The following is a 27,636-nucleotide window of genomic DNA, read 5'->3' as shown; positions in this document are numbered from 1 at the left end:
TCTGCTACCACCTCTGTCTTTGCATTGATGATGCCAGCAGCTTTGCATTTTGTTTTCTACACAAGCCCTTCCCATTTAGCATGCAGCAGCAGCCCTGGGGTCAGTGCCCATCTCCACTGTTGATGTGATGGCTTGTCTCTGGGTGGCTTTAGGGTCACGGCTGGCAGCTCCCTGTGCCCACAGTGTCCTTTGCCTCTGCGTGCTGGGCTGGCACCGACCTGGCTGAGCTCCTGCAAAGAAACTTAGAAGTGTCAAATCAACACGTCACAGGCATAGGAAAAACAAAGAAATTCTGTTGCAAAGGTCAAAGTGTGCCAGGGACAGAGAGAGCTGGACTCCAGCAAGCAGGGAGCAGAGAGAATAAAGACTGAGGCACTGATACCCGTTGTTGTGAGACCTCGTTTTCAATTTAGAATCCTTTCCTGCATTCTTTTAGCAGAGAATTTAACTTTTGAAGGTATTTCTAGCATTCTCAGTGGAGTGGGATTGTCCTTCATTTTGGAGTTTCTACATCTTGCTGCGGGTGAGGGCTGCTGTCAGTATGTCTGTGTGCAGCCGATGCCCAGAGTCCCAGGGAAAGCCCTGCCTGGGCAGCAGCAGCAGCAGCTGTGCTGAGCATCCCTGCTCTGCCTCACCCATCCTCCTCTGCTGGGGCCCTTGGCTTCTCAGCAGTGTCAGGTGAGCAAAGTGAGAACAGACCTACTTAGAAACCTTAGGGAAGGCAAAGGACATCTTGTGTGTCATGGATTGCTTGTACAGCTGTTAGGAGCGTTAAAGAGGCTGTTTTGTAGGTAGACTGAAATGGCCCCAAGTGCCATGGCTGGTCTGGGCACATGAGGGGAGGAGCGAAGGGTCTCAAGGTGAGCACATGCAGGAGCTGCCTCTCCTCAGCTGTGCCCACCTGCCTTCTGCCAGGGGTATGTGGTGGTGGGGAGCTGGGGGCTGCTCTCCCCTGTCCCCGAGGGCTCTGGAAACAGGGAGGCAGCACATGGACCTGTTCCATCAGCTGACCCCTGCCATTCTAGCTTCTCTCATCCCTCTGCCGTGCAGCTGCCCCCCGCAGCCAGCTCAGCCCAACTGTTCTCAGTTTGAATAGATTTTCCTATGGTCTAGTCTCATTTTTCCTCTCCCTTCAGTTCTGCACACGCCCTCCTGCCTGGCTCCCCATCCCTCCGGGCAGAGCTCAGCTGCTTCACAGAGCTGCAGAAACCCTGCCCAGAGTTGGGAAGAGATGGGGAGGTATATTTCCATCACGTCCTGTGCCACAGGTGCTGTGTTGCTTCTCTTGCAGACAGGGCAAGGAGTCTGGCTGTGCCCGTGAGCAGCTCCCCCTTCCCTGCCTGTCTTCCTGGGATCAGCATCCCCCGTGTGAGGGATTTGCAGCTGAGGTGCTGGGCTCTGGCAGTGCCAGGGCAGGGCTGGCACTGGAGCCCAGCTGTTGCTGCAGTGCCTGTTCCCTGCAGGATGCAGCAGGGACCCAGGTGCTGCAGGAGACCCAGCTGCCCGAGGAGCCCATCGCATGCTCCAGGCACCTGCAGTGCTGCTGAGCCCACTTGGGGAAAGGTCACGGGGGGCTGCAGCGTGTCTGTCCTGGTGTCTGGAGGTCCTCAGGGGAAAGCAAATGGTGTTTTTGAGCTGGGATTTGGAGGGTGTGAAAGACTTTTTAAGCCTTTGAGCCAAAGCCGGGTTGGATTTGTTGTTAAACGCGGCAGGGCAGGGGGATGGGGTGAGAGAAGGGTGCATGGCAGTGCCAGCTTTCTTGAGGTCAGTGCTGGCTGTCTTGAAGGTATTCATATGGACATGTATCAAGAAATAAAACGTTAGTTTATATGAGAATAGTGTGTGATTTCAGGTAGTTCCAGATAGATAGAAGTATGGTTTTCTGGTTTCAAAAGGCAATTGAAAGCTCTGACGTTGGTCTCAGTGTTGTAAGACCGTTTGTTTTGACAAAGAATAAGGTTTAATGTGAGGCTGGTCGGTGATACTGTTCTGCTCTCTCTGGGGAAGCAGATCCTGTGGCCTTATTGAGCCCTGAATTCACCCAGGGCTTGGAGGGAGCTGCAGCAGAGCTGTGCTGTTTGCTCTGGCACAAGGGAGGAGAACCTTCCTGGCCAGTGTCTGTAGCTGATGTCTTTTGTTCCTCCCCTGTCCTGTGCCTGCAGAGATCCGAACGCAGCTGGTGGAGCAGTTCAAATGCCTGGAGCAGCAGTCGGAGTCGCGCCTGCAGCTGCTGCAGGACCTGCAGGAGTTCTTCCGCAGGAAGGCCGAGATCGAGCTGGAGTACTCCCGCAGCCTGGAGAAGCTGGCTGAGCGCTTCTCCTCCAAGATCCGCAGCTCCAGAGAGCACCAGTTCAAGTGAGTGGCTGTTCCCGGGGGCAGACTGGTGCAGAGCGAGGGGCAGGGGCTGCAGTGGGCGCTGGAGGTTGGAATGTGGCATCGCGGTCCTGAAGCGGAGTAAAAGTCAGCTGTGACCTCGTCTGTGTCATCCCTGCGCGGGCCGCAGGAGGAACTGGACGTGTGTCTGTCCAAGACTTCCATGGCAGCACCGCTGACCTGTGCTGCGGGAATTGCACTGACTGAGCCCTTCTTGAGCAGTACAATGAAATAGGACCTGGGCACTAGGAAGGCGTCAAACCCCTTGATTGTTTGAAGGGTCTTGAATTCAGCCACTGATTTGATTGTGCAAATAGTGGTAGGCCTGGTCTACAGCCCTGGTTTTTGTGTGTAGCCCAGTCATCAGCTGTCCAGGTGCTGCGTGTTTCATGCAGGCTCACTGGCAGGCTCAGGGTTGGAAGCAGTTTCTGGAAATGGAGTTTACTGCACTTTATTTGCAATAAAGTATCTGCTTTTTCTGTGCTTAGCCCTATGGTGTTGGAGGGAGGCAGATCCTTAGTGGAAATATTGTGAAACAAAGCTTTGAAGTAGGAAATATGAACTGAGTCCTGGGATTGTGTGAGAATCAAACCAGTGATGCAATTGTGAAATCCATGAATATGTAAATATGTGTTTTCAAAAGCAGCTTCTTTTCAGTTTAACCACACTTGTGAGCTTGGCTAAACCAGAAAATATCTGGAAAAAATAGAAAGAAAAACAACCTTGACTCAGAATTTCATTTTGGAGGTGACTGCTCTGTGGTGAGGATACCAGCTTGTGCCATTCTGCTGGCTGGTCACCTCAGGGCCCTGTGGAGGCCACTGCACATTGCAGCTGGGGGCTGGTCCCTGCTCCCCGTGTGTGCCAGGCCAGAGGTGTCCAGCTGGGCTCTGTAGGGCCACCCATGGTGCTCGTGCTGGGGCTGGCAGCTGCTGTGGGTTGTTGTGTCTCCTGCCACAGCCGTCTCTGCTGGCGGTGTTGGGGGCGCGGGGTCTCGCTGGGCAGCACGGGCAGTGCAGGAGCTGGGCCTGGCAGGAGCTGTGCCCTGTTCCCAGCAGGATGTGGGGGCTGTGCCCAGCAGGATGTGTGCCCTGTTCCCAGCAGGATGTGGGGGCTGTGCCCAGCACAATCTGTGTCCTGGGTCCGTATGGCAGCACTGGCAGCATGGAGCCAGGTGCTGGTCCTGGCTGCTCTCCTTTGCAGCACCTGAGCTCTCCACCTTTGCCTCCCTGGGCCACAGTGTTTGTCCCTGTCTCTTCTTCTGCCAGCAGTATCTATGAAAGTCTCTCAGCTGGAATTGTGCCCTTTGTTCCAGATGAAACTCATGTCGTTCAGTTCAGTGGCCAAAGACTGCAGCTGCTGTTCAGTGCCTTTCACAGAGAGCCTGGGCTTTGCCTGCTTGCTGCCCTTCTCCTCACCAGCCCCAGGCTCTTCACAGTCTGTTTCTCCCTCTAACCCCTGGTGATTTTTTTTCCTGTTTCAGCTGCAAGATCAGTGATTTTTGCTGTTACATTACTCAATCCTATTTATTCCATATTACTAAATCCCATTTAATCTGTTTACTCGGTCTCTCTTGTGTGAGGCTTTACTGCTGTCTTATGCCAAGCTGTGCTGCTGCTGAGTTGCTGTTCAGGTGCTCTCTGTCCTTTTGGCATCTGGCTGTTGTGTGTTGGCTGTGTGGTGCTGGGTGCTGCGCTGTGCACCAAGGAATTGAAGGAGCTCTGGTTCAGAGATGGAGCCCGCAGAGGCTCAGGGGCTGTCTGGTCTCACCCATTAGCTCAGAGCAGTATTGGGACTTTGCATTGGTTACAATTCTAGAAGCTGCTGCTGTGCAGTGTCCACTGGTGACAAGTGGTTCTCCACTGTTCTAAAGGACCTGGGCAGAAGTGCTGGTGTTGGTGGTGTTAATTGGGTCAGCTTGATTTCAGTGCTCTCTCCTGTGAGTCTTCACTGTCCATTCCATGTGCAGAGACTCCCTTCATACATTTTTATCTTCCTGACTGCTCTGTACCTGCCCTTACCAGGCCCATCTGCACTGCTTCCCCAGCTGCTCATGTGTGTCATTATTCTGATGAGGCTGTGACACTCAGGATTCATGGTCCCTGCAGGCTCCTTTGTCCCCGTGCAGCCGTGTGCAGCGGGCTGTGCCCAGCCCTGGCTCTGGCCATCGTGGTGCCTCCAGGGCCCTGCTGGTCCTGCTGTCTGCAGGCAGTTGTTCTGTCTGTGTGCATGCACAGGGGTCTGCAGTCTCCACACTGCTCCCCCGCAGCACACTGGAGTGTGTTGATGCTGTGCACAGACCCTCTGAGGTAACGCTGGATGCAGAACCCTTTTGTGAGCACCTTTCAGTGCCCTGAAGCCAGCACAGTGCCCTGGGTGGCCAGGGGCCCTTCTGCAGCAGTGACAGCTGTATTCGTACTGCGAGTGGAAAGAACGAGCAAAGCTCTCTCCCATTCCAGGGATGTCTCTTCTCCTGTGCCATCTTCCAGAGCACCCAGTTTGGGAAGGGACTGGCTGGGGGCCTGGTGTGGTACAGGTGCTTGTGTGGCACTGGACATCCCTGCGTGGCAGTGCTGGTACAGCTGGGAGAGGAGATCACAGCCCGAATCCCAGTGGCTGTTTGCAGGGGAGGGAGGCGATGTGCTGACGGTGTTCATTTGAAAATGTGTGCCTTTTTGATGTGTTCACCTGGCCTTTTGGCTTGTTCTTTTCCACAATTGTCTAGGAAAGATCAGCACCTCCTGTCCCCTGTGAACTGCTGGTACCTGGTTCTGACGCAGACCCGTCGGGAGAGCCGAGACCACGCCACCCTGAACGACATCTTCATGAACAACGTCATCGTCCGGCTGTCGCAGATCAGTGAGGATGTCATCAGGCTCTTCAAAAAGGTAACTGGGCAGCCTTGCTCCATGAGTGTCCATCCTGGCATTTTAGTCTAAAATGGAATTGTCATCAATGTTGCAGAGCAAATCTTGCAAGGGATTATCACTGAAAGTCGATGCAGGTAGTATTTATCCTAGAGTTTGAAAGAAACTGAGATCTAGACCTGTCAAGTCTAGAGTGTAAGGTGTGACCTGGTGCTCAAAGTGTCAGTGCCAGAGAAGTGAGGGTGGAAACAGGCTGACTTTTTTTCAAGACTCTTTGGAGGGCTCCAGAGAACAGGTCAGAACAGGCTTGTTGGGTGGAGCCTTGCTCAGGAGCAGGATGGCAGCTATGAGGCAGGTACAAGAAAGTAGTCACTGTGCTTCCCGAGGGCAAGAGTCATGCCTCAGAAATTCGATGGAGGTATTTCCAGGAGCCAGAGATCATGTCATTAGCTGGTTGTAGGGCCTTCACTGGAAAACGGCCTTAGCTGAAATTCTTGAAGAGCTGTTGAAGAGTAGAGAGGGGCTGTTTTCTGGATTAATGATTGGTTAAAAGGCAGGAAAAAAGGGAAGGAGAGTTCCAGTGCAGTTCCTAATAAATTATTTGGAAAAAGCTTGAACAGTAAGATGACAAAATCTGCTGATGATACAGAATTATTAATGATAACCAAATTAAAAAGGAGCATCAGAGACTTCTGAGAATCACACAGTTAGGTGGACCAGAGCTGTTTATTGAAGGTGAGGAGTGTGGTAAGAGCACAGAGTCCCAGCAGAGGGTAGGCTCTGTGGCTTTGTTTTCATCAGGGGCAGCTGGGGACTGTAGTGAGGGAGCAGGGTGAGCCACAGGCCACCTGCCTCTCCAACAGGAGAAGGCTTATAATCAGGGCTTATCTTGAAATTTCAGCCTGACTGGAGAATAAATTTCATGTGATATTTTTATGGCCAGTTTCCTCTAGTTTATAGATCTGACCTAGAAATTAAACTGCAAGGTCGGGTTTGTGTTGGCTGGTTTGATATGGGATATCAACCCTTTTCCTGTTCTCTGCCCTGCAGAAATGGAGACACTTGGTAGATGTTGCTTAGTCTGGTTCTGTCTCGAAATGTTCCTCCCATTTGCATTTTGCTCTGCACTGGTTTTTGAGATTTATATTTAAACTACGCTTCTGCTTTCCCTGCCCATGTCTGTGGCTGGTGTGTCTCATTTGGAAACACAGAACAAATTCAGCCAGCCTGCAAACAAGGATATATATTGAGTGTTCTGAGTGTTTTCCTGTTGTGTGTCAATCCTCAGCCAGGACAGGATGGTGAGGTATTCCATCCATTCAGCAGAACTATTTCTTTGTGTTTGATGTTCTTCCATCTCCCCTCATGTTTGAAGTTAAATTTCAACTTCTAAGGCTCAACACTTAAATTTGATAGAAATAGAAATAAAAATAGAAATAGAAATGGTTGCTCCTTGTTTCTCCCTCCTCCATCTCCTGCCAGGAGAGCTGGTGTGACTCTCTCTGCAGCCTGCCAGAGCCAGCACCTGCTTTCCATGCAGAGGAACCTTTACAGATGTGGGCATCTCAGATTTCACTGGGTTTGCTCCTTGGACTTACCTGTCCCTGGAAATAACATTCAGCTCAATCAGGGAAAAGACTTAGTTTGTGTCAATGTTTGCCTTTCGTGTGGACAGGGAAGCTGCCACTTTTGGGCATATTCAGGTTATTTATTTTTCTCAACCTATGGCATGCCTTGTCTGAAGGGGTCTGTGGCTGCACTTCCCACTTCACAGCAGTGCTCAGTGGGAACCTGGGGCACCTGTGTGGAAATAGGAGCATGCTGGTAAATGGATCTTGAAGGTCCAGCCTTGCAGCACATGAAGCTGCTCAGAGGAGGGATCTTTCACTGTGGTGTCCAGTCTGGCTTTGAGTGTGGTGGGTAAAGCCCTCCTCCAGGGGGGCCAGGTTGTGCGAGGCTGCTGACAGATAACCTGGCTGCAGAAGGGTTAATGCAGTTGTGGTTCAGCTGCTGGGTGTGCTGGAGATTGCTCTCTGATGGTAAATTAGAGTAACATTTTTTTCCAGAAATGTCACTTTTAATTCTTCCCATCTAGAGTTTATTAATGGCCTGTGACACGCTGCGGGGACACGAGGAGCCAGGAGGTTTTGTGTTTCCTGCATTCGTTATGTAAATGTGAACAGTCCCAGGGAAGGGTTAGGGTTTCACTGGAGAAAGGGAAGGCAGCAGGCTTGGAGGAGAGGCAAGTCCTTCAGCTGCTTGCTTGCCTGGGCTTGGAAGAGGCTCCAGCATCCTCACTCATCCTCACTGCCCTCTTGGATGCTGGAGACTCCCAGGGATGCCACAGACCCTTTGCAGCAGGGCCCAGGTGTTGGGTTAGTGTCTGCAAGCAATTGGCTCTGGGCAGGTGTAGCTCATGAACGACAACTGAGCCAGTTTGTGTTGCTCTATTTCAGAGTCTAAAATTTGGTTTGAAAATTTCAGCTCTGTGGCCTTGCCCTGCACCATGCAGGAAATCCGGGGCAGAGGCAGGAGCTGCAGCTCAGCCTGGGCCACAGCTTCTGCCACCAGCCTGTCCTGTCCTGTCCTGTCCTGGCTTTTGGCAAGCCTTGCTCTGGCGAGTGGCCTGTGACCCTGGCAGCAGGGATGGCTGGAGGGGTACATGTGACTCCCGTGGGCTCCAAGCCCCCTGTTTGGAGACCTTGACTGTGATAACTCACATTAGAATCACAGAACAGTTTAGGTTGGAAAAGCTCTCTGAGACCATTGAGTCCAACCCTTCCCTCAGCACTGCCCAGGCCACCACTGACCATGTCCCCAAGGGCCACATCCACACAGCTTTTAAATTCCTCCAGGAATGGAGAAGAAATTTTTTCCAAATATTCAACCTAAACCTCCCTGGAACAACTTGAGGCTGCTTTCTCTTGTCCTGTCCCTTGTTCTCTGGGAGCAGAACCTGGCCCCCACCTGGCTGCACCCTCCTGTCAAGGAGCTGTAGAGAGTGAGGAGGTCCCCAAACATCTCTGGGCTGCGTCTGGGGGGATGCACATCTGTCACAGCTCTGTTGTGAATTAGGCCCCAGGGAGATTTTTGAGAGCAGTGATGACCATCAGTGTTGGTGGGTAGGGGACAGGGACTGGCTTCAGTCCAGATGAGGGTTCCTGGTGGCTGTGGGCCTCAGCTGAGGTCCAGCCTTCTGGTCACTGGCATCATCCTGGCACCTTGTGCCCATGGGAGTGGGACCAGTGTGCTCAGTCAGGCCTCTGAGGATGGGGCTGTCCCAGGTACCCTGGCACTAACTCACGCTGTGGTTCCTGGGTGGGACTTTCACCCTTTAGACTCCTTGCTCCAGACTTTGCTTTAAGTCTAATTTCTAATAATCTAATTTAATTTTCAAAGTTGTAGGTTGTCCCATAGACTGGAATTAGAGGACCTTTCCATGTCAAGGGCTTCTCTTGTCACCCAGCCTGATGGAATGTTGTTTTCCCTGCCCACGTGCACCAAACTTCCTGGAGTTACTTGAGGAAATCTGGGAGAAACTGCTCCGGGTTGTTTTGGTTTGGTTTAGGGGAGGGAGGAGGGGGTGTCTATACTTAGTTTAAACACATCTTCAAGCTATAATAAGTATTTCCTAGCCAAGAAGATTCCACAGAGAGATTTGTGGTGTAATTACAGGCAGGCAGGAAAGCAGTGTGAGCACATCCCAGCACCTCCAGCTGCTGGGTTGCAGTGGGAGTTGGTTTGATCTGCAGCCAAGCTCCAGTGTTGGGCAGCTCCCCATGCCATGGCCTCTCCATGAAGGGCTGTGTCCATGCTGTAGGAGGCTGGCAACTGCATCTGCCTCATCCTGCCTGGCAAGGAAGGGGAAAACACAGGCTGGTAATGGGATTTCAGCAGACAGGAGGATGCCAGGAGTTCCTCACTGGCAGTGAGTGTCTCCTCAGCTGGCTGAACTTTGGCTGCTGCTGTTGTGAAACTGGAAACTTTATTATATAACTGTGGTGTGGCTGTTTTGTCATGTCCTTTTTCAAAGATGCTTTGGTTCACTCGGGTCAGAATAGTGAAAATGAGTTACTGAGGAGGAGCTGGGGGGTGGGTCATGGCCAAGGGAATTGTAAACCTGGGATGCCAGTGCTGGGGAGCCCTGGTAGTCTTTGCCATGTAATTACCAGTGTTGGCTGGAATTGCAGGTCCAGCAGCAGATGTGTTTAGTCACAGAGCAGCAGAGTGTTTCAGATCAAGACAGATTGACAGGTGATGCTGTGGGGCTGGAAATGCCAATCTAGGGAACACAGATGGTTGTTGGATGATGTACACCCTGCCAGTCTCAAAGTGAATCTCTGCCAGTCCCCAAACTGGGGCACAGTGTTGTGTGTTATACCCAAATGGGGAGTTGGCTGTGGGCTGGGAATGAATTTTACCAGTGGAAGGGCAAAGCAGTGTTGCCTGTAATTTTGGATTCATCTGTTTTGCAGGCTAAATAGGTTAAATTATATGAAATTCCTCCTCATGGTCTCTGAAACCCAGTTTGGGTGATCCATGGGCAAACGTCAACCTCAAATGAATATGGAGCCACTCTGAAACTGCATGAGGCTTTGCTGTGCTGTGTATTCACATTTATGATTCCTCTGAAATGTATTTTCATTTTCGATCCGCATGTTTTGAGCATAACAGTCTCACCTCTTCTTGTTCTTGTTTTTGTCTTGCAGAGCAAAGAGATTGGCCTCCAGATGCACGAGGAGCTCCTGAAAGTCACCAATGAGCTCTACACGGTGAGCACAGAGCCCACCCCACCATTCTGGCTGCAGCCTGGGGAGCACAGGCGTTTGTTAGAGCAAGTCTGAGGAGGCTCTGCCCTGGCTGTCCTGCAGCAGGGCCATTCCTTCCCCTCCCATCCTTTGGGAGAGGCTCAGGGCCCATTCCTTCCCCTCCCATCCTTTGGGAGAGGCTCTCTCCTCACTGCGGGGGTGGCAGTGCTGGAGGAGGCCGGGGCTGGGTCCCAGTGCCCATCTGCTTCCCTGGGGCCTGGCTGGGGCTGTTTGGGTGTGATCCAGTCAGATCCCTGTGTCTGCAGTGCCCTCACCTGCTGGGGCTGTTTGGGTGTGATCCAGTCAGATCCCTGTGTCTGCAGTGCCCTCACCTGCTGGGGCTGTTTGGGTGTGATCCAGTGAGATCCCTGTGTCTGCAGTGCCCTCACCTGCTGGGGCTGTTTGGGTGTGATCCCTGTGTCTGCAGTGCCCTCACCTGCTGGGGCTGTTTGGGTGTGATCCAGTGAGATCCCTGTGTCTGCAGTGCCCTCACCTGCTGGGGCTGTTTGGGTGTGATCCCTGTGTCTGCAGTGCCCTCACCTGCTGGGGCTGTTTGGGTGTGATCCAGTGAGATCCCTGTGTCTGCAGTGCCCTCACCTGCTGGGGCTGTTTGGGTGTGATCCAGTGAGATCCCTGTGTCTGCAGTGCCCTCACCTGCTGGGGCTGTTTGGGTGTGATCCCTGTGTCTGCAGTGCCCTCACCTGCTGGGGCTGTTTGGGTGTGATCCCTGTGTCTGCAGTGCCCTCACCTGCTGGGGCTCGGGCACCACGTTACCTTTTGGCCCTGCTCAGACCCTGGGCTGGTGATTTCCAGGATTCCAGTGGCTCTGAGCTGGCCGTGGTTGGACACCTCCGTGTCCCTGTGAGCCCTGGAGGGATGGCTGAACACAACCTTCTGCTGGGGAGTGCAGAAGCTTCTGGCTCATAGGGGAGCTTCTGCCCTGAGGAGCACTTTGGCTGCAGAGTTGTCTGTGCCTCCCAGTGAGATCATGTGCTGTTAGTCAGGACATGGCTCTTCAAGCAGGTTTTCATAGCAGAGTAGTAAAAGTCTTTGTGTTGCTTCTGCCTCTCTTGCCCTGTAGCAGGTGCTTTTTTTAAAATTTATTTTATTTGTGGTTTAGGAGCAACAAAACCATATAAAGTCTGCCTTTTGTTGTAAAATTGAGATAATATATTTGCTTTCTTTGGTTGTATCTGTAACTGGTACATAAATAATGCTGCAGTAGGTTTATTCCTAAACAATCATTCTATTTCATCTTTTTGAAGAACAGGCCTAAACAACAGAGCATGAATGATTGTATTTGAAATTTCTGCCATAAATCTCCTCTTAACAGGTTGTTTCCTGCCCTGGCTGTTGAAGGATTTGACTGTTGTGAGACCTGCAGTGTGGGTGGACAGCAGATCAGATTAAAAAGCCTGTGTGAGATTTGGGAGTGCGTTGTTGATGGTTGAATGTCACAAGCTGTGTTAGGGGTGGTGACTAATTAGGATTAATTACAGCAGCAGCATGACAGATGCACAAAAAGGAAAGACTGACAAGGGCTGGGCTGACCTGCCTGGCTGTGGAGCAGCCTGCTCTGAACCCAGCCACGGGACAGGGCCATCCCCGAGGGACACGCTGGGGTCACGGGGGTCAGCAGTGTGCTGAGGTCCCAGTGCAGGCAGTGACCAAGGAGAGTGCAGAGGGTGATTCTGCTCATTCTCACAGCAGCTGAGGTTTCTCCCATTCACTACTTGGCTGCAGGTGCTGAGCAGAATGGGCTTGAATGGTGAAACAAACTGGTTTGAATGGGAAACTGGGACAGCTGGAGGAGCTCTGTGTTTGCGTTCAGCCTTGCTGCTGAGATAACAAACTGGTTGTGTCATCCAGGCAGGAGGGAGCAGGGAAGGGACATGCTTCAAAGGCATGAAGAAAAAGCCTGGGGGGCAATCAGGGTCACCTCACATCTGCTTGGTGCCAGCAGCTCCTGCTCGGAGTTCTGTTCCTGAGCCATCGGGTGAAAGGGGCCCAGCTGCCCCCAGCTCAGGGGTGCTGGGGGTGCTGGGGACCCCTTTGGGGCTGAGCTGCTGTTGTGTGTTCTTTGCAGCACGCTGGGTGCAGCACGGGAGCTGTGGCTGCTGGCAAAGCCAGAGGCAGGGTAGGGACCTGGCTCACAGGACAGCAGGCTGCTGCTTTGTCAGAAATGTCACCTTGCTGTCAGCACGGGGAAGTCGATTTTCTTGCCTCTGGCCAGGCCTTTACCCACAGCTCATCCATGCCCTGGTGAGGCTGCTTTTTAAGCCTCTCCGAGGGGAATTCTGTGCACTGGGTGGAAACTTCAGTTTTTTACAGGCTTCTCAGGCATTCACTGTCTCAAGCCAAAACAACTGCATTGATTTTAGCTCAGCCTTGTTGCTGTTCTGATGCAAGTCACCCTGTGGAGTCTGTATGGAGAGAACCAAAGCCACACTGATTTTAATCAAAATGGAAGTGGATGACTTTCATTCTGAAGTGGAGATGCTTGTGAATGGTTTTGTGCAGAAATAGTTCAGCTGTGAGTTAAAACCACAGCTTTGGTTCCTCCTTATGAATTCCAGAGAAGTCCCAGTTGGAGCTGGTAAAGGCAGAAGGCTGAGGGGGCCTGAGCCTGTACCTGACACAGTCACCCCATTTCTGCTCTGGCTCCTCTGCTGGGTCAGAACCTTGGGGATGAGCTGTTGAGGAGAACAAAGCCCTTGTAGCTGGAGACAGCCAGCAGTGCCATTTACGGCCAGTATTTTGGCAACAGCCTTTATCCAGAACGTGTAATTAATATGGCAAACACAACTCGTGTTGTTAAATAACTAATGAACATTGGAACATATTTTTCCTCCTTCGCTGCAGCTAATTAACTGATGTGCAGGAAGGCTCCCCGGGACGCAGCTGTGGCAGTTTGTCTCTGTGTCACAGCACTGCAGGCCAGGGACAGCGTGATCTGATTGCGGGCACTGGCACGGCACCCGGGGATTGCAGATCTGGGCTGATTGCTGCACTGCAGGCTGGCCCTGGCCACAATTAAGGCAGATATAAACAGAAATATGCTCTGAATTTCCAAGAGTGAGCTGTGTGGCAGGGCAGCTGGTGAGGAGCACAGTGAGTTGTTTAAGGTGTCTATTTTGGTTGGAAAACTGTCCATAACCTCTAGATTTCACAAATCCCCTGCAGTTTGGAGCCCTGTTACTCACTGGGCTTCTCTGCCATGTTGTGTCAGGGCCCCTCTGCGTGCTGCAGAAACCTTTCCTCTTGCTGCCTGGAGCCCTAATATGCAGCACTTTGCTTTTTCACCTCTGTGTGTTCACAAAAAGATGTAGGTGATGAGGGTGAGGAGGGCTCAGTGAAACCCTCTGTCCTTCTCTGTAAGAAAATCCCAGGAATCATCTGGTCTGTGTGTGTCCTGTGACACTGGCTGCAGAAAAGGCAGTTTGAAATATGTGGCTGCAGTCTGTGTTAAGAATCTGTGGGGTTTGGAAATGCAGCAGCTCAGGGCCAAGCAGGACCCTTTGCTCACTGCCTGTCTCTCTGCACAGCGGGCTGTCCCTGGCATTGGGGTGTCCCTGCAGTGCCAGGTTTGTGCAGCTCTGGTGGGCATTAGGAGCCTGCTTTGGCTGAGGGCTGTGCTTGGCAGGAGGAGGGGTCCTGCAGCTCAGCCTGACCTGCTCCAAGTCAAACACTCCTGGGTCCTGCTGGTAGCTGAGGAAAGTTGTGTTTGCTTCATTAAGCTGTGTGTAAAAATCCCCTGCCTTTGGGGGTTCCTGCTCTGCTTTAACCCTTGGGCCTCAGGCTGCCTGTCCCAGCGTGTCCCAGCCCGTCCCAGCCTGCAGTGCCCAGCCCTGCTGAGGCTGATTGCAGTGAGCAGTCAGGCACTGTGTGCTGTGTCAAGGCAATGTGAAATAAACCACCCACATCCCGAAGGGAGATGACAGAAGGGGACAGTGTGACTAAAGGCATAAAGAGAGAGGAGCAGATGTGTCCCTCTTGCCAGCTCCATTAAAATGATGCAGTGAGCCCTTTGGGCTCTTGTTTCTGAAAGGGGAGTTTGTGCTGGAAGTTTTGCCTGTAGAGTGTTCCAGGACCAGTGTTATCCTTCCTGGATCTGGAATGTGAAGGACAAGGTGCTGCTGCACCTATGCTGGCACTGCCTGTGCCTGCTGGTGGCAGCAAGGGGAGGATAAGGTGGTGACAGGAGACAAACCCCATTTCTGCCTGGGGATTGCAGCTCCTCCACTTCTGGATGGTTCTGCTGTCTGGGTGGCAGAGCAAGGACTGTCTGATGGCTTAGCAAGTCCAAGTGTAGGAACAGAGGGGCTAGGTCAAAAGGGAGTTCACAGTGACTGTGGGCTCCCTCACAGGCACTTGTCATGGAGACCCTTATCCCAGCTGCAGAGCTCTGAGGTTATTCCTTATTTCCCTGTGGGCAGGCACACGGTGCTCTTTGACTGCAGGTGTGTGCTGGATCACGTTTCCCCAGTGGGACTGAGTGTCATCACAGTTCTTAGGCCAGCCTGGAGCCTCTAGAAGTAGGGCTGGGATTCATCTCTCAAGCTTTGCTCCCCACTCTGTTCCTTAATGCCACGGTGGCCCCCACAGCCCCTCTGCCCTGCCCAGGGCTGCTGGCTTGTCCTGCTCCGGTGCTGCAGGTGACCGTGGGAAGGGGGCTCATGACCTCCTGTGTCTGCAGGTGATGAAGACCTACCACATGTACCACGCAGAGAGCATCAGCGCTGAGAGCAAGCTGAAGGAGGCAGAGAAGCAGGAGGAAAAGCAGTTCAACAAGTCAGGGGACATCAGTGTGAACCTGCTGCGACACGAGGACCGGCCTCAGCGGCGCAGCTCCGTCAAGAAGATTGAGAAGATGAAAGAGAAGGTGGGTGAGAGGGGAGGAAGAGGGAGCTGGGCTGGGACTGGGGCTCCCCTCAGGCAGCAGGGGTTTGCTTCAGCCTTGTCCTTGTCTGTGAGGCCATTCCTGTATCTCTGGGAAGGGGTTAGGAAGGCTGGTGTCTCATGGGCATGTTCTGCTGAAGGCAACCCAGGGATGCCATCACAAGTGTCCTCCCTGCTCCAGGCTGTGGAGAAGGGCCAGGACCAGCTTCTAGAGAAGGCTTGACTCAGAGCCAGGATGGCATGACAGGGACAGGCCGTGCAGCCTTGGATGGGGTGGTGGGCCTGCACAGGAGCCACATGGACCCTCCTAGCTGTCTCTGGAGGGAGAGCTGAGACAGGCAGCTGGAGGGGCCTTGGGGACGATGGCTGCTGGAGCACAGGACAGGGAGAGGTGGTGGGGGCTGCTTCTCCAGCAGCAGCTTGGGCCATGGTGTGGTGGGGGCCTGGCTGTGCCAGCTGGGACCCCAGAGGCTGTGCTGAGGAGGGCAGTGCACCAGGGTACCCCACTTGGTGTGGGGATGCACCCTGGTCCAGACAGCAGACCCTGCTCCAGAGGACTGGGGTTTGTCTGGGATGTGTTCTTTAAAGATGGGCTTTTAACAATGAACAGCAGCCTTGGGTATGCTCAGGCACCGACTCCTGGTAGCAAAAAACCAGTTGGATCTATGAAATACCAGTGTTCTTCCTCTGTAGATGGTCTGGGAGTGAGAGTGCAGTATTTAGATAGATTTGCTAGGCAAAACCCTTCGTGCAGTTCTGGCCTTAGCAAATCCCTGTGACCTCGGGATCTCCACAAGTTTTTGTGTTAATTTTGGAGAAAAGGAGACAGTTTCACCAACCAGGATGCCTTTGCTCACTGGCTCACCCAGCCCTGGGACGTTTCTGACAGTGAACTTCTCAGAAGAGTTAATCTTTTGATTCAGACTTCAGAGCAGGGATCTGCCTGAGCAGATGTCTCAGATCTGGAGCACATCTGCTTTCCTACAGTTTTGAATTCTGGGTCCTGTTCTGAATTGTGCAGCTTGGGCCTCTGGGCCAGATTCCACTTTGATACAGCTGCACACATCTGGAGCAAGTCCAAACGTATGTCAGCATTTCTGGGGGGAAAATTTGGCCTTCTGGTTTTGACTGATGCCAAAATCCCCAGCAGCAGCTGTGCTCAGGGGCTCCAAGTACCTCTGAGCAGGATGCACTCATCATGGCTGGCTGACAGTGTGAGGGTGTTCAGATGGGATCTCCTCCACCCTGGCAAGGTCCCTGTTTTCACACCAGATACCAAGTTTTGGTAATTACCTCATCACACCCGGGCTGCAGGGTGCTGTGGGGGTCTGTGGCAGGAGAAACCGTGCTAGTACCATCCTGTTTGTGCTCTGACACTGCATTCTGCTTTTTCAGAGACAAGCCAAGTATTCTGAGAACAAGCTGAAGTGTACAAAAGCCAGGAACGACTACCTGCTGAACCTGGCAGCCACCAACGCGGCCGTCAGCAAGTACTACATCCACGACGTCTCGGACCTCATCGACGTGAGTGCCTGCCTGGGCCAGCCAGCCTGCTGAGCTCTCAGCTGCACTCCTGTGCTGCTCAAGGGCTCTCGCTGGGGGCCTTAGGGTATCCTTAGCTGGGGCTGAAGGTGTCCTGTGAATTGGGTTTGCCTTGGGGTCAGCCAGGTGAGACTGAGTTTTTCTTCTTGGCCCCTTGGTTAGTCTGTGCTTGAGACAGAGAAATGCTCCCCAGGGTCAGACACAGCCTTGGTTTTGGTGCTGAACCAGAGGGGTTTTTTCTCTCTGCTCCTCGGTGGCTTTGGTGGGGATTCAGCACACGTGGCAGTGCTGTCCTGGCTGGGGAAGGCACCTTGGGGCTTTGTCCTGGTGCTCCTTGCAGGGAACAGCCTCAGGGCAGGAACTGCTGGAGGCAGCTTCATGGCAATGGCAGGAACTGAACTCTGGTGACTCCTACAAACTGCTTTGAGATGATTCAAAGAAGGGATTTACCCAGAGAAGGGATTTCTGCTTCTTCCTTTATCAGGCATCCCACAGCTTGTAGATTTCACTGTGCAGTTTCTTCCTGCTGGAGCTGCCTCAGTGAGTGCATGAATAGCTGAGCTTGAAGCACTGAGTTACCATCATTACCTAAACGTACAATTCAAAAAGCTGTTTGAGTGTTTACCTCCTTTCCTAGCCCATTAGCATGTAGTTACACTTCTGAGAATTAAAGTAAGTCTGATGCAAATCCCCTGATGACTTCAAGATTTTGATACATCATAAAATACTCTTCATTATGTTTTGTTCTCTTTACTATTGAAGATGTGTTAAAAAACAAGTAAGTTGATCTTGGCGACATTTGAATGGCAGGGTATGAGAACGCCTTGATTTATCTGCAGGCTTTCTGCTTTTGCAGTGCATATTCTATCTTTCTTTTGTTAAATTAGTTTTTAAGCAAAAATGATTCAGTTTTGTGGAGTTTTTTGAACTTTGATTTTCTGGAGATTTGCTGAGTTCCATTTTAGCTCTGTCTGTTTATATTATTCTTCCTAACTTTTATTTCCTCACTGACACTTCCTCTGGAGTCAGCAGATGGCATTTCTCCCACATTCCAGAAATCCCTTCAGGGACTTCAGCTAAAGCATCTTCAACACGGAGCAATGAAATTTCCCAATTATAAAGTCTGTTCACCAAAGAAACAAAATACTGGATCTGTGAGCTGAGCTTGTGTGAGCCCAGCTCTGAGCCTGGCTGGACACACTGAGCCTGGGGCAGCTCTGAGCCCGGCTGGGCACTCTGAGCCCGGCTGGGCACTCTGAGCCTGGGGCAGCTCTGAGCCTGGCTGGGCACTCTGAGCCTGGCTGGGCACTCCTGAGCCTGGGGCAGCTCTGAGCCCGGCTGGGCACTCTGAGCCCGGCTGGGCACTCTGAGCCTGGGGCAGCTCTGAGCCTGGCTGGGCACTCTGAGCCTGGCTGGGCACTCCTGAGCCTGGGGCAGCTCTGGGCCTGGCTGGGCACTCTGAGCCTGGGGCAGCTCTGGGCCCGGCTGGCTGCACTCTTGAGCCCGGCTGGCCATGCCCCCGTGGCTCCTGGCGGCTCCTCCACCCTGCTCCACTGCGGAATGGTGAGAGATGCCCTGGGCTGGCTCTCTGGGACATGGGAGAGGCGACAGGGCTCACACACCATCCACCTCCAGTACAAATTGCCATGTGCAGCTGCTGATTTCACACAAATCCAAACTGTCAGGACACTGCAGAGCCAATTTACCGGTGTTTCCCCCAAATCCCAGCTGCCTCAGTGTCGTCTCTTGGGCACAGCCTTGCCATCACTTGCTCCCTGGGTGTCCCTGCAGAGCAGGGGCTGGTGACAAAGCCGTGCTCCACTCTCCTGCTCTGGCGAGGCAGAGGCCCCAGCTGCTCCGGGAGGGTGGGAGGGAGGGAGGGAAGCCTCCCAGGGCTGTGGCTTAATGAGAACTGTGAAGCCCATCAGAGGAGCCGTGAAGGGGCGCAGAGCCGTCTGCCCCTCTGTCTCCCGTGGCCTTGTTGCTTTGTCCTAGAAAGGAAGGGAAGAATATAGAGATAGATCAAATTAGCCTTGGACTGTCAGTGCACCACGGGGCCTCCTCCTCGGATGACACGTGCGTCTGTGTAAGCGCCTGGGCTTGTCTCATTACTGTCATTAACTGTGTGACCCAGTTAATCTTTTTGGCCACGTATGCGAAGAGGAGATAAAGCTCCTTATCCATCCCTCTGGAGTTCTCTGGGAAATGGCTGCAAGATAGATTGAAGTGGTCGCATGAAAGATATCACTAGATTCAGCAGAGACAATGGAACAGGCAGTTTCCATACAAACTGATCTGCCCAAATGTGTGCAGCCTCCTCTGAGTCCTTCTGGAGCAGTAGCCCACTTCCTTGTGGATTAGTGATTGCTGTATCTGAGACAAGCCAGAAAAGGAGGGGAACTCTGAGGAAATTCAGCGTTACATGGAACTGTGGAATTGCTTGGTCCCTGGAAAAATTAGCTGAGTCAAGTTATTGAACAGAAACAGCAGCTGAAATAGTTATGCCAAATATCCTCAGTTGGCTTTACTGGCCTGGTTGAACAGGGCTTGGAGCAACCTGGGCTAGTGGAAGGTGTTGCTGTTTGCACAGGGTGGTTGAAATTGGATAATCTTTAAGGTCTCTCCCAGCATAAACCATCCTGGGATTCTGTGATTTACTTGCTGCACAGTACAGCTCTGGATTTTGCAGCAATGTCAAGAGAGTAGAGGCCAGAAATTAAAACAAGCATATAATTATTATATATTATGCATATAATTAAAAATAATGCAGAATATTTTTTAAAAACAGATAAGGGAGAAAATGCAGAGAAAAGGGAACAGAGCAGAGCAAATAATCTGGGCTCTTTGTTTGCAGGCAGTGCTGGTCCTGTGGAGGCAGGGGCATTACTGCTCTGCCTGGGATGGTAAGGGGTGGCTTGCAGGGCACCCAGGTGCCACTCAGGTGTTATTCTGGGGTTCCACTTGCTCAGGTCCGAGGCGTGGGCCTGGCTGAGCTCTGCCATGTGCAGGTTCAGCCTCCCAGATAACAGAGGCACTCGAAGTTGCTGGAGCCACAGAGCACTGTGTGCATTTCCTTCTCCCGGAGCCCAGGACTGCCCCCGGTGCAGCGCTGGGGTGGGCAGTGGGAGGCACACAGGTATTTGGCTGCTCCCATGGTGTTTTGGCCAAATGTGCTTGCTTGAGCTCCAGGAGCCAGTTTGTTTCTCAAGCTGAACGCTGGGATATTTCCACCCCTTGCAGGGTGTTACCAGCCGTGATGAATTAATGCTTGGGGAGCTCTGAGCTTGGCAGATGAAAGGCGCTGCGGAAGGGCCGGGATCATTATTTGTGGTTCTAATTTATTTGCCATCAAAGGGATGAGAGGGGTGAGAAAATGCCATTTGTTCTGGGGCTGGGAGCATCGGTTTGAAGTCTTTCTTTTCTTCCTTTTTCTTCTCCTCTCCCCATTGTGTGTTCCTCTGGGAATTGCGTGGAAATCCCTGCTCCGTCTTTTCTTCTCTGGGCACCCGTGTGTGAAGCAGCTGGCGTGCTGCTGATCACCAGGGGCTTCAAGGGCTGCAGAGTGGGCGGGAGGTGCCTGCCCTGCTTTTCAGGAGCAGCTGATTTCTGGGCACTGCAAATCACTGCCGGCTGCAGTGCGAGCCCAGCAGCAAAAAAGGGGAAGCATTTCATGTGGGATTTTGTCCTAAAAGCAGCTGGCAATGCCCTGAGCCCCTCTGCTTGGGTTCTCTGCTGTTCAGTGCTTTGCCTTGTAGTGGCTTGGTTTTGTGTGCTTTGGGAATTCCCACCCTTGAGCAGTGGCAGATATTTCCTCCTGGTACTGTTTTTTGTGGCAAAGTAGCTGTGATTTCAGGGGGTGGGAGAGCACAGGTGAGGGCTGGGGGTGCTGGGGAGCGCACAGTCCGTTCCTTCCCAGGGCCCAGGGCTGTGGTCAGCCGGTCAGGGCTGCAGTGCTGGTCCTCCCCCAGTGCTGGCACAGAGGTCCTGGTCCTGGTCCCTGCCCCGTCTGTGTGGCAGCCCCTCGGCTGCATTGTTCCAGCTCTGGGGATTCTGTACAACCTGCAGTGGTCGTGTGGGTGTTCATGCTGAAACTGTCCCATGGGAGAGACTTGCAGCACAGAATGAGGATTTGCCCCGAGCAGCAAATGGAAATTCACCCCTGATCTTTTTTGTGTTGCTTGTTGATTTTTTTAAGGCAGGTCAGTGCCAGTCCATAACCGCCCATACTCTCAATTAATGTGATTAGAGGCTAAAAAGAAGCAGGATAAATGGAGAGCTCTGACAATTTGATAGTTTTTACAAAACTGCTTGTTATTGTGCATGGGTTTTCACAGGTTTTAAAGACTAGGAGGGACAGTGGGGCTGGCAATTGGTGCAGTGTAGCTTTGCTGCTGCTGGTTTTAGCAGAGGCTGAAGCAAGCACAGCCCTGCCATGACGTGATCTGAGCCGAGCGGTGTCACCTCGCATTGGCACCGAGCGTGAGACGGCTTCTTGGGTCAGAGCTGCTTGTGGCACAGCTGAGTTTTTGGGCTCCACTTTGAGTTTATCAATATGAATTTCAGGAAGTATTTCTTCACAGAAGGGGTTGTCAGACACTGGGCTGTCCAGAGAAGTGGTGATTTCCATCCCTGTAGGTGTTCAAGAAGTAGCTGGACATGGCATTCAGTGCTCGGGGCTGGGTGACAAGGTGGAGATTGGTCACAGGTTGGACTGGCTCGGCTCTGATGGGGTTTTCAGGGCAGCAAATCCCTATGCTGGTACGGCACTTGACATGTCAAGTTCAGTTATAGTGGGGACAATGTTTAAAACCTTTTTTTTGTCTAAAGTACAGTATTTTGGCAGCACTTAACTCCAAGTTTTATCATTTTCCCCAAGATAGATGTGAGAGTGATCAGCAGCATGAGGAGCTGCTCCATGGTGGGAGGCAGGCAGCTGCCCAGGGACAGAGCAGCATGTGCACACACCTCAGGGCATGGTGTCCACTGCCACGTTCAACTTCCATCTGTGTTTGAGAACCTTGCAAAGCGCTTTGGGAGCGTTTGTGTGACCAGAGCCTCCTTTGTGTTTCTCAGTGCTGTGATCTGGGGTTCCACGCCAGCCTCGCTCGGACCTTCAGGACGTACCTGTCTGCTGAGTACAACCTGGAGACGTCGCGGCACGAGGGCCTGGACATCATCGAGAACGCCGTGGACAACCTGGACGCGCGCAGCGACAAGCACACCATCATGGACATGTGCAACCAGGTCTTCTGCCCGCCGCTCAAGTTCGAGTTCCAGCCACACATGGGGGATGAGGTAACGTGCTCACCTGTGGGGCTGCACAGGGGCCTGGCCCTCCTCTGAACCAGCACTGTGAAATTCTTCCGGACTCCTTACCCCTCTCTGCTGCCTTCACACACTGCTGTTCACGTTTCCTTTCCTAATGAGACTCTGGGCTCGTTAGGGCTCCTCCTTTCAGGCTGCCTCTTGCTCCATGTCTGTCCCAATTAGGGAGCCCATGGTTTGGCTCTCTCTGCCCCACAGATCTGCACAGGGCAGCTGCGATTAACCTGCTGTAATTGGGAGATGGCAGAAACACTCGGTGCTGGCCTGGGTCCAGGGCACTGCTCATGGGACACACGGCAACACTACCTCTCTGGGGGCTGCCAGGAGCTTGTGGGGGCTGGAGGGAATGGTGTGGGTATGGAAATGTGTGTCTGGTCCATGCATGACCCGTGGAATGTCTCCTGTCTCAGGTGTGCCAGGTGAGCGCCCAGCAGCCTGTGCAGACCGAGCTGCTGATGCGGTACCACCAGCTGCAGTCTCGGCTGGCCACCCTCAAGATAGAGAATGAGGAGGTAAGAGGTGGGCTCTGTGGGCAGCACTGCTGAGCCTTTCTTCCACTGGAGCTTTCCTGGTGTGCTCAGGTGCGGAGCCCCTCCTGTGGCAGAGCTGGAAGTGCCCACAGACTGGAGCCAGTGCTAGCCCAGGGCTCAGGAAGCTGCCTGTTGAGTGGTTGTTTTGGCTCAAGATGTGTCCTTTTCCCAGTCTGCCTCAAACCCACGCTGTCCTGTTTCCGATAGGTACGGAAAACGCTGGATGCCACGATGCAGACCTTGCAGGACATGCTGACAGTGGAAGATTTTGATGTTTCAGATGCCTTCCAGCACAGCCGCTCCACTGAGTCGGTCAAATCAGCTGCATCAGAGACCTACATGAGCAAAATCAACATTGCCAAGAGGAGAGCCAACCAGCAGGAGACTGAAATGTTCTATTTCACTGTGAGTCTCAGCTCAGGCATACAGGACACAAAGCATTAATTGCCAGGGCTGAGGCCAGTTAAGTGCTCATTAGTGAAGAGCAAGAACCAATTCAGTCTCTTTAAGTACTTGTCTTCTGTCAGATTTGGGTCTGGAATGCGTTTCAGTGGCAGGGCACTACTGACAATCCAGTGCCTGCCTTGTTTTTCTCTTTGAAGGAACAACTGGAGCAGCCAGATGAGATTCAAAACTTACTGAGTGGAGTAGGAGAGGCTCAGAGCAGGGTGCAGGCTCCAGGTGGCCTCACCATGGGCCACCATCCAGGGTCTCTTCGGGAAGGCCTTCAGGACTGTGAACTATCACCCAAGCCTTCCTCTCTAGCCTTTACAGCTTAAATTTGCCCTTGGCCCATGGATGAGCTGAAGTCACTGACGTGCCAAGGAAGACACAAAAGCAGGGCTGTGGTGTGCCTGCCCTGCAGCTCTCATGCTGCACTCCCAGGCAGGGCTCAGGTCTCTCTTCTGGTACTTGAAATACAAGCAGCAGCCATGAGTTTGCCAGAAGTCTCCCTCATTTCAGTGTGGGTCATAGCCTACAGTTAACAGCATCTTGTGATGTATTGCATATGTATTACATTACAGAGCTTCTTCTGCTTTCTCTTAGTACTATTATTGTAAATTGGGGGGAAATGGCAGCTTTCATTTGGAGTTGTGCTTGGGATTACTTTAATGGTTTTTGCAGTGATTTGATCTTTCCCATTCTCTGTCTTCCATTTTCCATCTCTTGTCTCCCTCTGTCCTCTTACCTGTGTAGTGCGTTGCTCTGGAGTGTTCTGGGTGTCTGACAGCCTCACTGGGGGATGGCAGTTGTTGTGCACAGTGTCACCAGCTGCGTGGGGCACCTGGCAGTCCCTGCCTGTGAGGGCTCAGGCACTGGCAGTTCTTGCTTGCCATTGTTGGTTTGCACAGAGGCAAAGCCTTGGCAGTGCAGGGGAAGCTGCTTTGATTTCCTAGGCTGTTCCCAGAGGCCTGACAAAAGAAAGCCGGCTTTGAACTCTTTGTTCGCCCCTGCGTTCCCAGGCAGGAGGGGCAGCTCCAAGGAGACCAGGCTCATAAGACCATCGGGGCAGTGGCTGGAGCAGGGAGAAGTGATCAGACCCTGCTGAGCCCTGCAGCGCAGCTGGTGCAGCCTGCAGCCTCCTGAGCTCCCCGGCAGCCCCCGGGCAGCAGTGAGCGTCCATTAGGGGCCGTGTGCTTAACCCACCCCCTTGTTCTTTAATTCCAGAAATTTAAGGAGTATCTGAATGGCAGTAACCTCATCACGAAGCTCCAGGCTAAACATGACCTGCTGAAGCAAACTCTGGGAGAAGGTGAGTTGGGGTCAGGTCCAGGGAGGATCCTCCCATCACCTGAGAGGGTTTAAACCATGTGTCATCTGCCAGCCTCCCCTGTGTGTGTTCTCCTGAGTGACTGATGGTTCTGTGCCTGGCTGCTGCTGCTCAGCCTAACCAGTGACGTGCCAAACCATGATTTCCTTGGATTACTCTTCCCACTTTTCTTTGGGAGTGCACATCGAGAAATCTCTTTAAATCTGAAGCTATGTGCTGAAGTGCTCTGGGTTACTTCTCCAACAGCAGAGATTGCCACTCACTTCCACCCTCTGCCTCTTTCCTTCCTCTCCCTCTTCTCCCCCAGAAGATTCTAATCTTCTCCTTCCAGATTTCTAATGTGTCTTTTAATGCTGGGGGCACCAGGTGGGCATCTCTCCTCCCCAAATGCAGCTTCTCTCTGCTGGCAGCCATTCCTTGGAGCCAGCAGTGAGGGTGTGAGCTCCTGTGCAGCTGGGCTCTGCAGTCCTTTGCTGGTGGCTGATGTGGAGGGATGATGGGAACTTGTGTTTCTTACAGGTGAAAGAGCTGAGTGCGGAACAACCAGGTGAGCACTTTCTTCCCCTTACTGGCTGCTGGGGAGGGCTGGCGCTGGCAGCAGGGGGCTGTGGGAAGGGGGGGTTTGCTTTGCTGCTGGTGCAGCTTGGTGGGGTTCAGTTACCCACCTCCAGCCCCCTGTGCTGGCAGGCTGGCAGTCTCTGTGCCCCACAGCTTGCTTCCCAGCTGCATGGCCTGGAGCGCTGGGCTCAGGAGGATGGCAAGCAGCCCTTGGTTCTGCTGCAGTGTGGTTTCTGGCTGGCTGGCTCTGATGTGCCTGGATGTGCTTTGTCAGCACAGTGCCATGTCCTGGAGCGTAGCTGAGGTGGGGTTGTGTTAAGATAGGGTGACACCAAGATGTCCACTCACTCCCTGCTATCCCTCTTCCTTTGAGGACTTTATTATGTCCCTGAAATCCTCTCCCAGCTCTGGCTGCTTTACCTATGAGTGCAGAGCATGCCTGTATCACAGGCTACATCCCTCTACTGCAGGAGATAGGGCTGGGGCAGAAGTGACAGAGAGGAGGCTTTGATCTGTGTCCACATGAAGCATCTTCACAGAGCTCCAGTGGCTTGCTAGGAGTGTGCTGGGGTTCTGACAGCGAGACACAGGCCAGCAAAGCCTCCAAACAGCTCCCTAGAAGATGCTCTCTGTATGTCAGCTTGTTTCAACCTTGTCTGTGTTTAATAGAATTTATGATTCCAGCCCCAAAAGCTCTGTTCCCTGTTAGAAGTGGAGAAGCAGATGGTGCAGGCTGGGCAGCCTTGCCAGGCAGGAAGGAGGCTCCTTGTGCTGCCAGCACCAGGGCTGGGCACCCAGCGGGGCACCGAGGTGCTGTCAGGACAGAGACCCCCCTTCAGAGAGCAGGGCTGTGCAGTGTGGCACTCTGAGGAGCTGAAATGGCCCTGCGGCCCCCGGGGTGCGTGCAGGGCCCTGGCTGGGGGCTGCAGGCACAGTCCCTGCAGTGTGTGGGACAGGGCTGCTCCCAACGGACAGCATCACCTCTGCTCCCCAGTTACCCCTCAGAGGAGTGGCTGGAAGCTGTAGGAGTGTACAGTCAAGTTACTTAATTAGAGGCATCTGATTAAGGAGCCAGCAGACCCCCACTGTCCCCTTTGCACCGAGCTCTGTGTAGTGTCCATGTCTGTCCATGAGCTCTCCTGCCTGAAGGCTCCCAGCACCCAGTTTTGTGTGTTTGCAGTCGTGTTCTCTCCCCTGCAGACATCAGTACAGCCTGGGCCAGAGGGCAGGGCAGAAATCTGTTTGAGATTTTGTGGTGTTTTTCTCCTTTTTCTAGGTCTAGACACTGAATGTCCTTCATTATCCAGAGGAATTGGGCTGGGAATAGCATTAATGCAAGTGGCAGTCCAGTGTCCTCAGTACTGCACTGAAACCTGTCCCAGCTTTCCTGCCTTCTTGGTCACTAGCAGTGGGAGGGTCGTCCCCATCCCTGGGATTCCAAACAGACACAGCACCGTGGAGGTGTTCCCACTGTCCTCATTCTGGTCTCTCTCTGTGAGCAGAGTGAAATATGTTTAAGAACAAACAGGAATACCCCAGCATTTTCTGGGGTAGCTGTGGATATATTATTTATTTTGGATATATCTCCTCAGCTGCCCTTGGTTCCTCTTCAGGCTGAGGGAGTGCTGAGCTGGCAGTGGTGGGAGGCAGGTGTTAATTCCAGCTGGCCACCAGTGCTGTTGGTTTCCTGCTGGAGTGGTGTCCCTGTGGGTCACACCAGTGCCAGTGGCTGCAGGGTGCGTGGAACCACACATCAAATCCTCACAGAGGGACTCTTCTGTTTGATTTCTTATTCTTGGTTATAACCTGTGAGATCTCACCCTGTCTTTGCATTTATGTTGTTTTGTTGATTTATTTTGTTCCATTTTCTCCCAGGCCCCCATGTCTTCCCCCTAAGCCACAGAAAATGAGGAGACCTAGGCCTCTCTCAGTCTATAATCATAAACTCTTTAACGGCAATATGGAAACATTCATTAAGGTACTTGCTGGCTGCAGTAGGAGTGTCTGTGAACGCTGGGAATGGAATGGTGGCTTTCCTGTCCTGGCTGCTTGCCATCCTCAGGGGGTCCCTCTGGCCCATCTGCACCCAGCTGGCGTGGCCAGCACGGCTTTGCCTCGGGGATGATTTCTCTCCAAAGCTCCCCTTGTGCATTCCTGGTGTTCCTGTCCCATCAGCTGTGTGCTCCAGACCCCACCCATGGCTGGTGGCCATGTGCACTGTGAGGCAGTCCTGGCTGAGTGTCCTCATTGTCCTGCTGCTTCTACCCATCCTGGGAAGAAAGATTACACAAGCTCAGCCCAGCCCTCAAAGGAGCAGCAGACACACCCCCCTTCCTCTTTTTAGTGGTCATCCATCCTTGTGGCTGAGAAGGAAGATAAAATGACCCCAGAAGTGTTTCCCACTTTCAAGGACTGTCAGCCTGGGGTAGAAATCCTGTTGTAGGGGTGTCCATGTTGGAGGGCAGACAGGTGACCCTCAGCCTTACACACAAAGACATCAGTAGCAGCCAGCCCAGCTGGCTCATCCCCTGCCAGCTGCTGGCAGTGGTGTCCTGTAATCCTGCTCTGCAGAAAGCTTCAGTGAAAACACTTTGGGGAGCTGTAAAGACAAACTGTTGTATTAGGTGACTAATAGGCATCATCTGGCTGGGGTTTATTGCCTCAAGCTCAGCCCTAAGCCCGAGGGCAGTGTCTGTACACAGCACCAGCACGGGGAGTACTGACCCCATTGGCAAAGCCTGTAATCCCATTAGGGTTTGTGATTACTCCTGACTTAAACTGGTTTTTAAAAAAGTGATGCTCATTAAATCCCAGCCTGTTCACGCTGAGAAGGAGGGATTACCTGCCCTAGAAATCCATCTGAGCAGGAGTGTCCCGTGCTAGCAGAGACCCTTTGGGGGACGGCTGCCTGCCCTTGGGGTGTCCAGCTTCCCAGGCAGCTGCCCAGATGTCCCCTGGTCACC

General features: G+C 52.8%; 1 protein-coding gene across 3 annotated transcripts in view; it reads left to right on the top strand.

Annotated features, from left to right (window-relative positions):
- Nucleotides 1–27,636, top strand: part of SRGAP3 (SLIT-ROBO Rho GTPase activating protein 3) — a 70,748-nt gene that overhangs the window by 27,024 nt on the left and 16,088 nt on the right. Inside the window, exons 2-12 of one of the 3 annotated variants that reach the window (XM_059856878.1) lie at nucleotides 2,163–2,355; nucleotides 5,099–5,261; nucleotides 9,950–10,012; nucleotides 14,745–14,930; nucleotides 16,343–16,471; nucleotides 21,563–21,784; nucleotides 22,225–22,326; nucleotides 22,552–22,749; nucleotides 24,013–24,097; nucleotides 24,635–24,662; nucleotides 26,549–26,651. In XM_059856878.1, the coding sequence (XP_059712861.1) occupies nucleotides 2,163–2,355; nucleotides 5,099–5,261; nucleotides 9,950–10,012; nucleotides 14,745–14,930; nucleotides 16,343–16,471; nucleotides 21,563–21,784; nucleotides 22,225–22,326; nucleotides 22,552–22,749; nucleotides 24,013–24,097; nucleotides 24,635–24,662; nucleotides 26,549–26,651 (1,472 nt within the window). The remainder of the gene's footprint in view (nucleotides 1–2,162; nucleotides 2,356–5,098; nucleotides 5,262–9,949; nucleotides 10,013–14,744; nucleotides 14,931–16,342; nucleotides 16,472–21,562; nucleotides 21,785–22,224; nucleotides 22,327–22,551; nucleotides 22,750–24,012; nucleotides 24,098–24,634; nucleotides 24,663–26,548; nucleotides 26,652–27,636) is intronic. The other 2 variants (XR_009487914.1, XR_009487915.1) reach the window with 2 other exon arrangements.

Source organism: Haemorhous mexicanus, chromosome 11 (genome assembly GCF_027477595.1).
Source record: "Haemorhous mexicanus isolate bHaeMex1 chromosome 11, bHaeMex1.pri, whole genome shotgun sequence".
NCBI lineage: Eukaryota > Metazoa > Chordata > Aves > Passeriformes > Fringillidae > Haemorhous > Haemorhous mexicanus.
The sequence above is the reverse complement of the archived record's forward strand: the minus strand, read 5'-3'. Positions and strand labels throughout refer to the sequence as shown.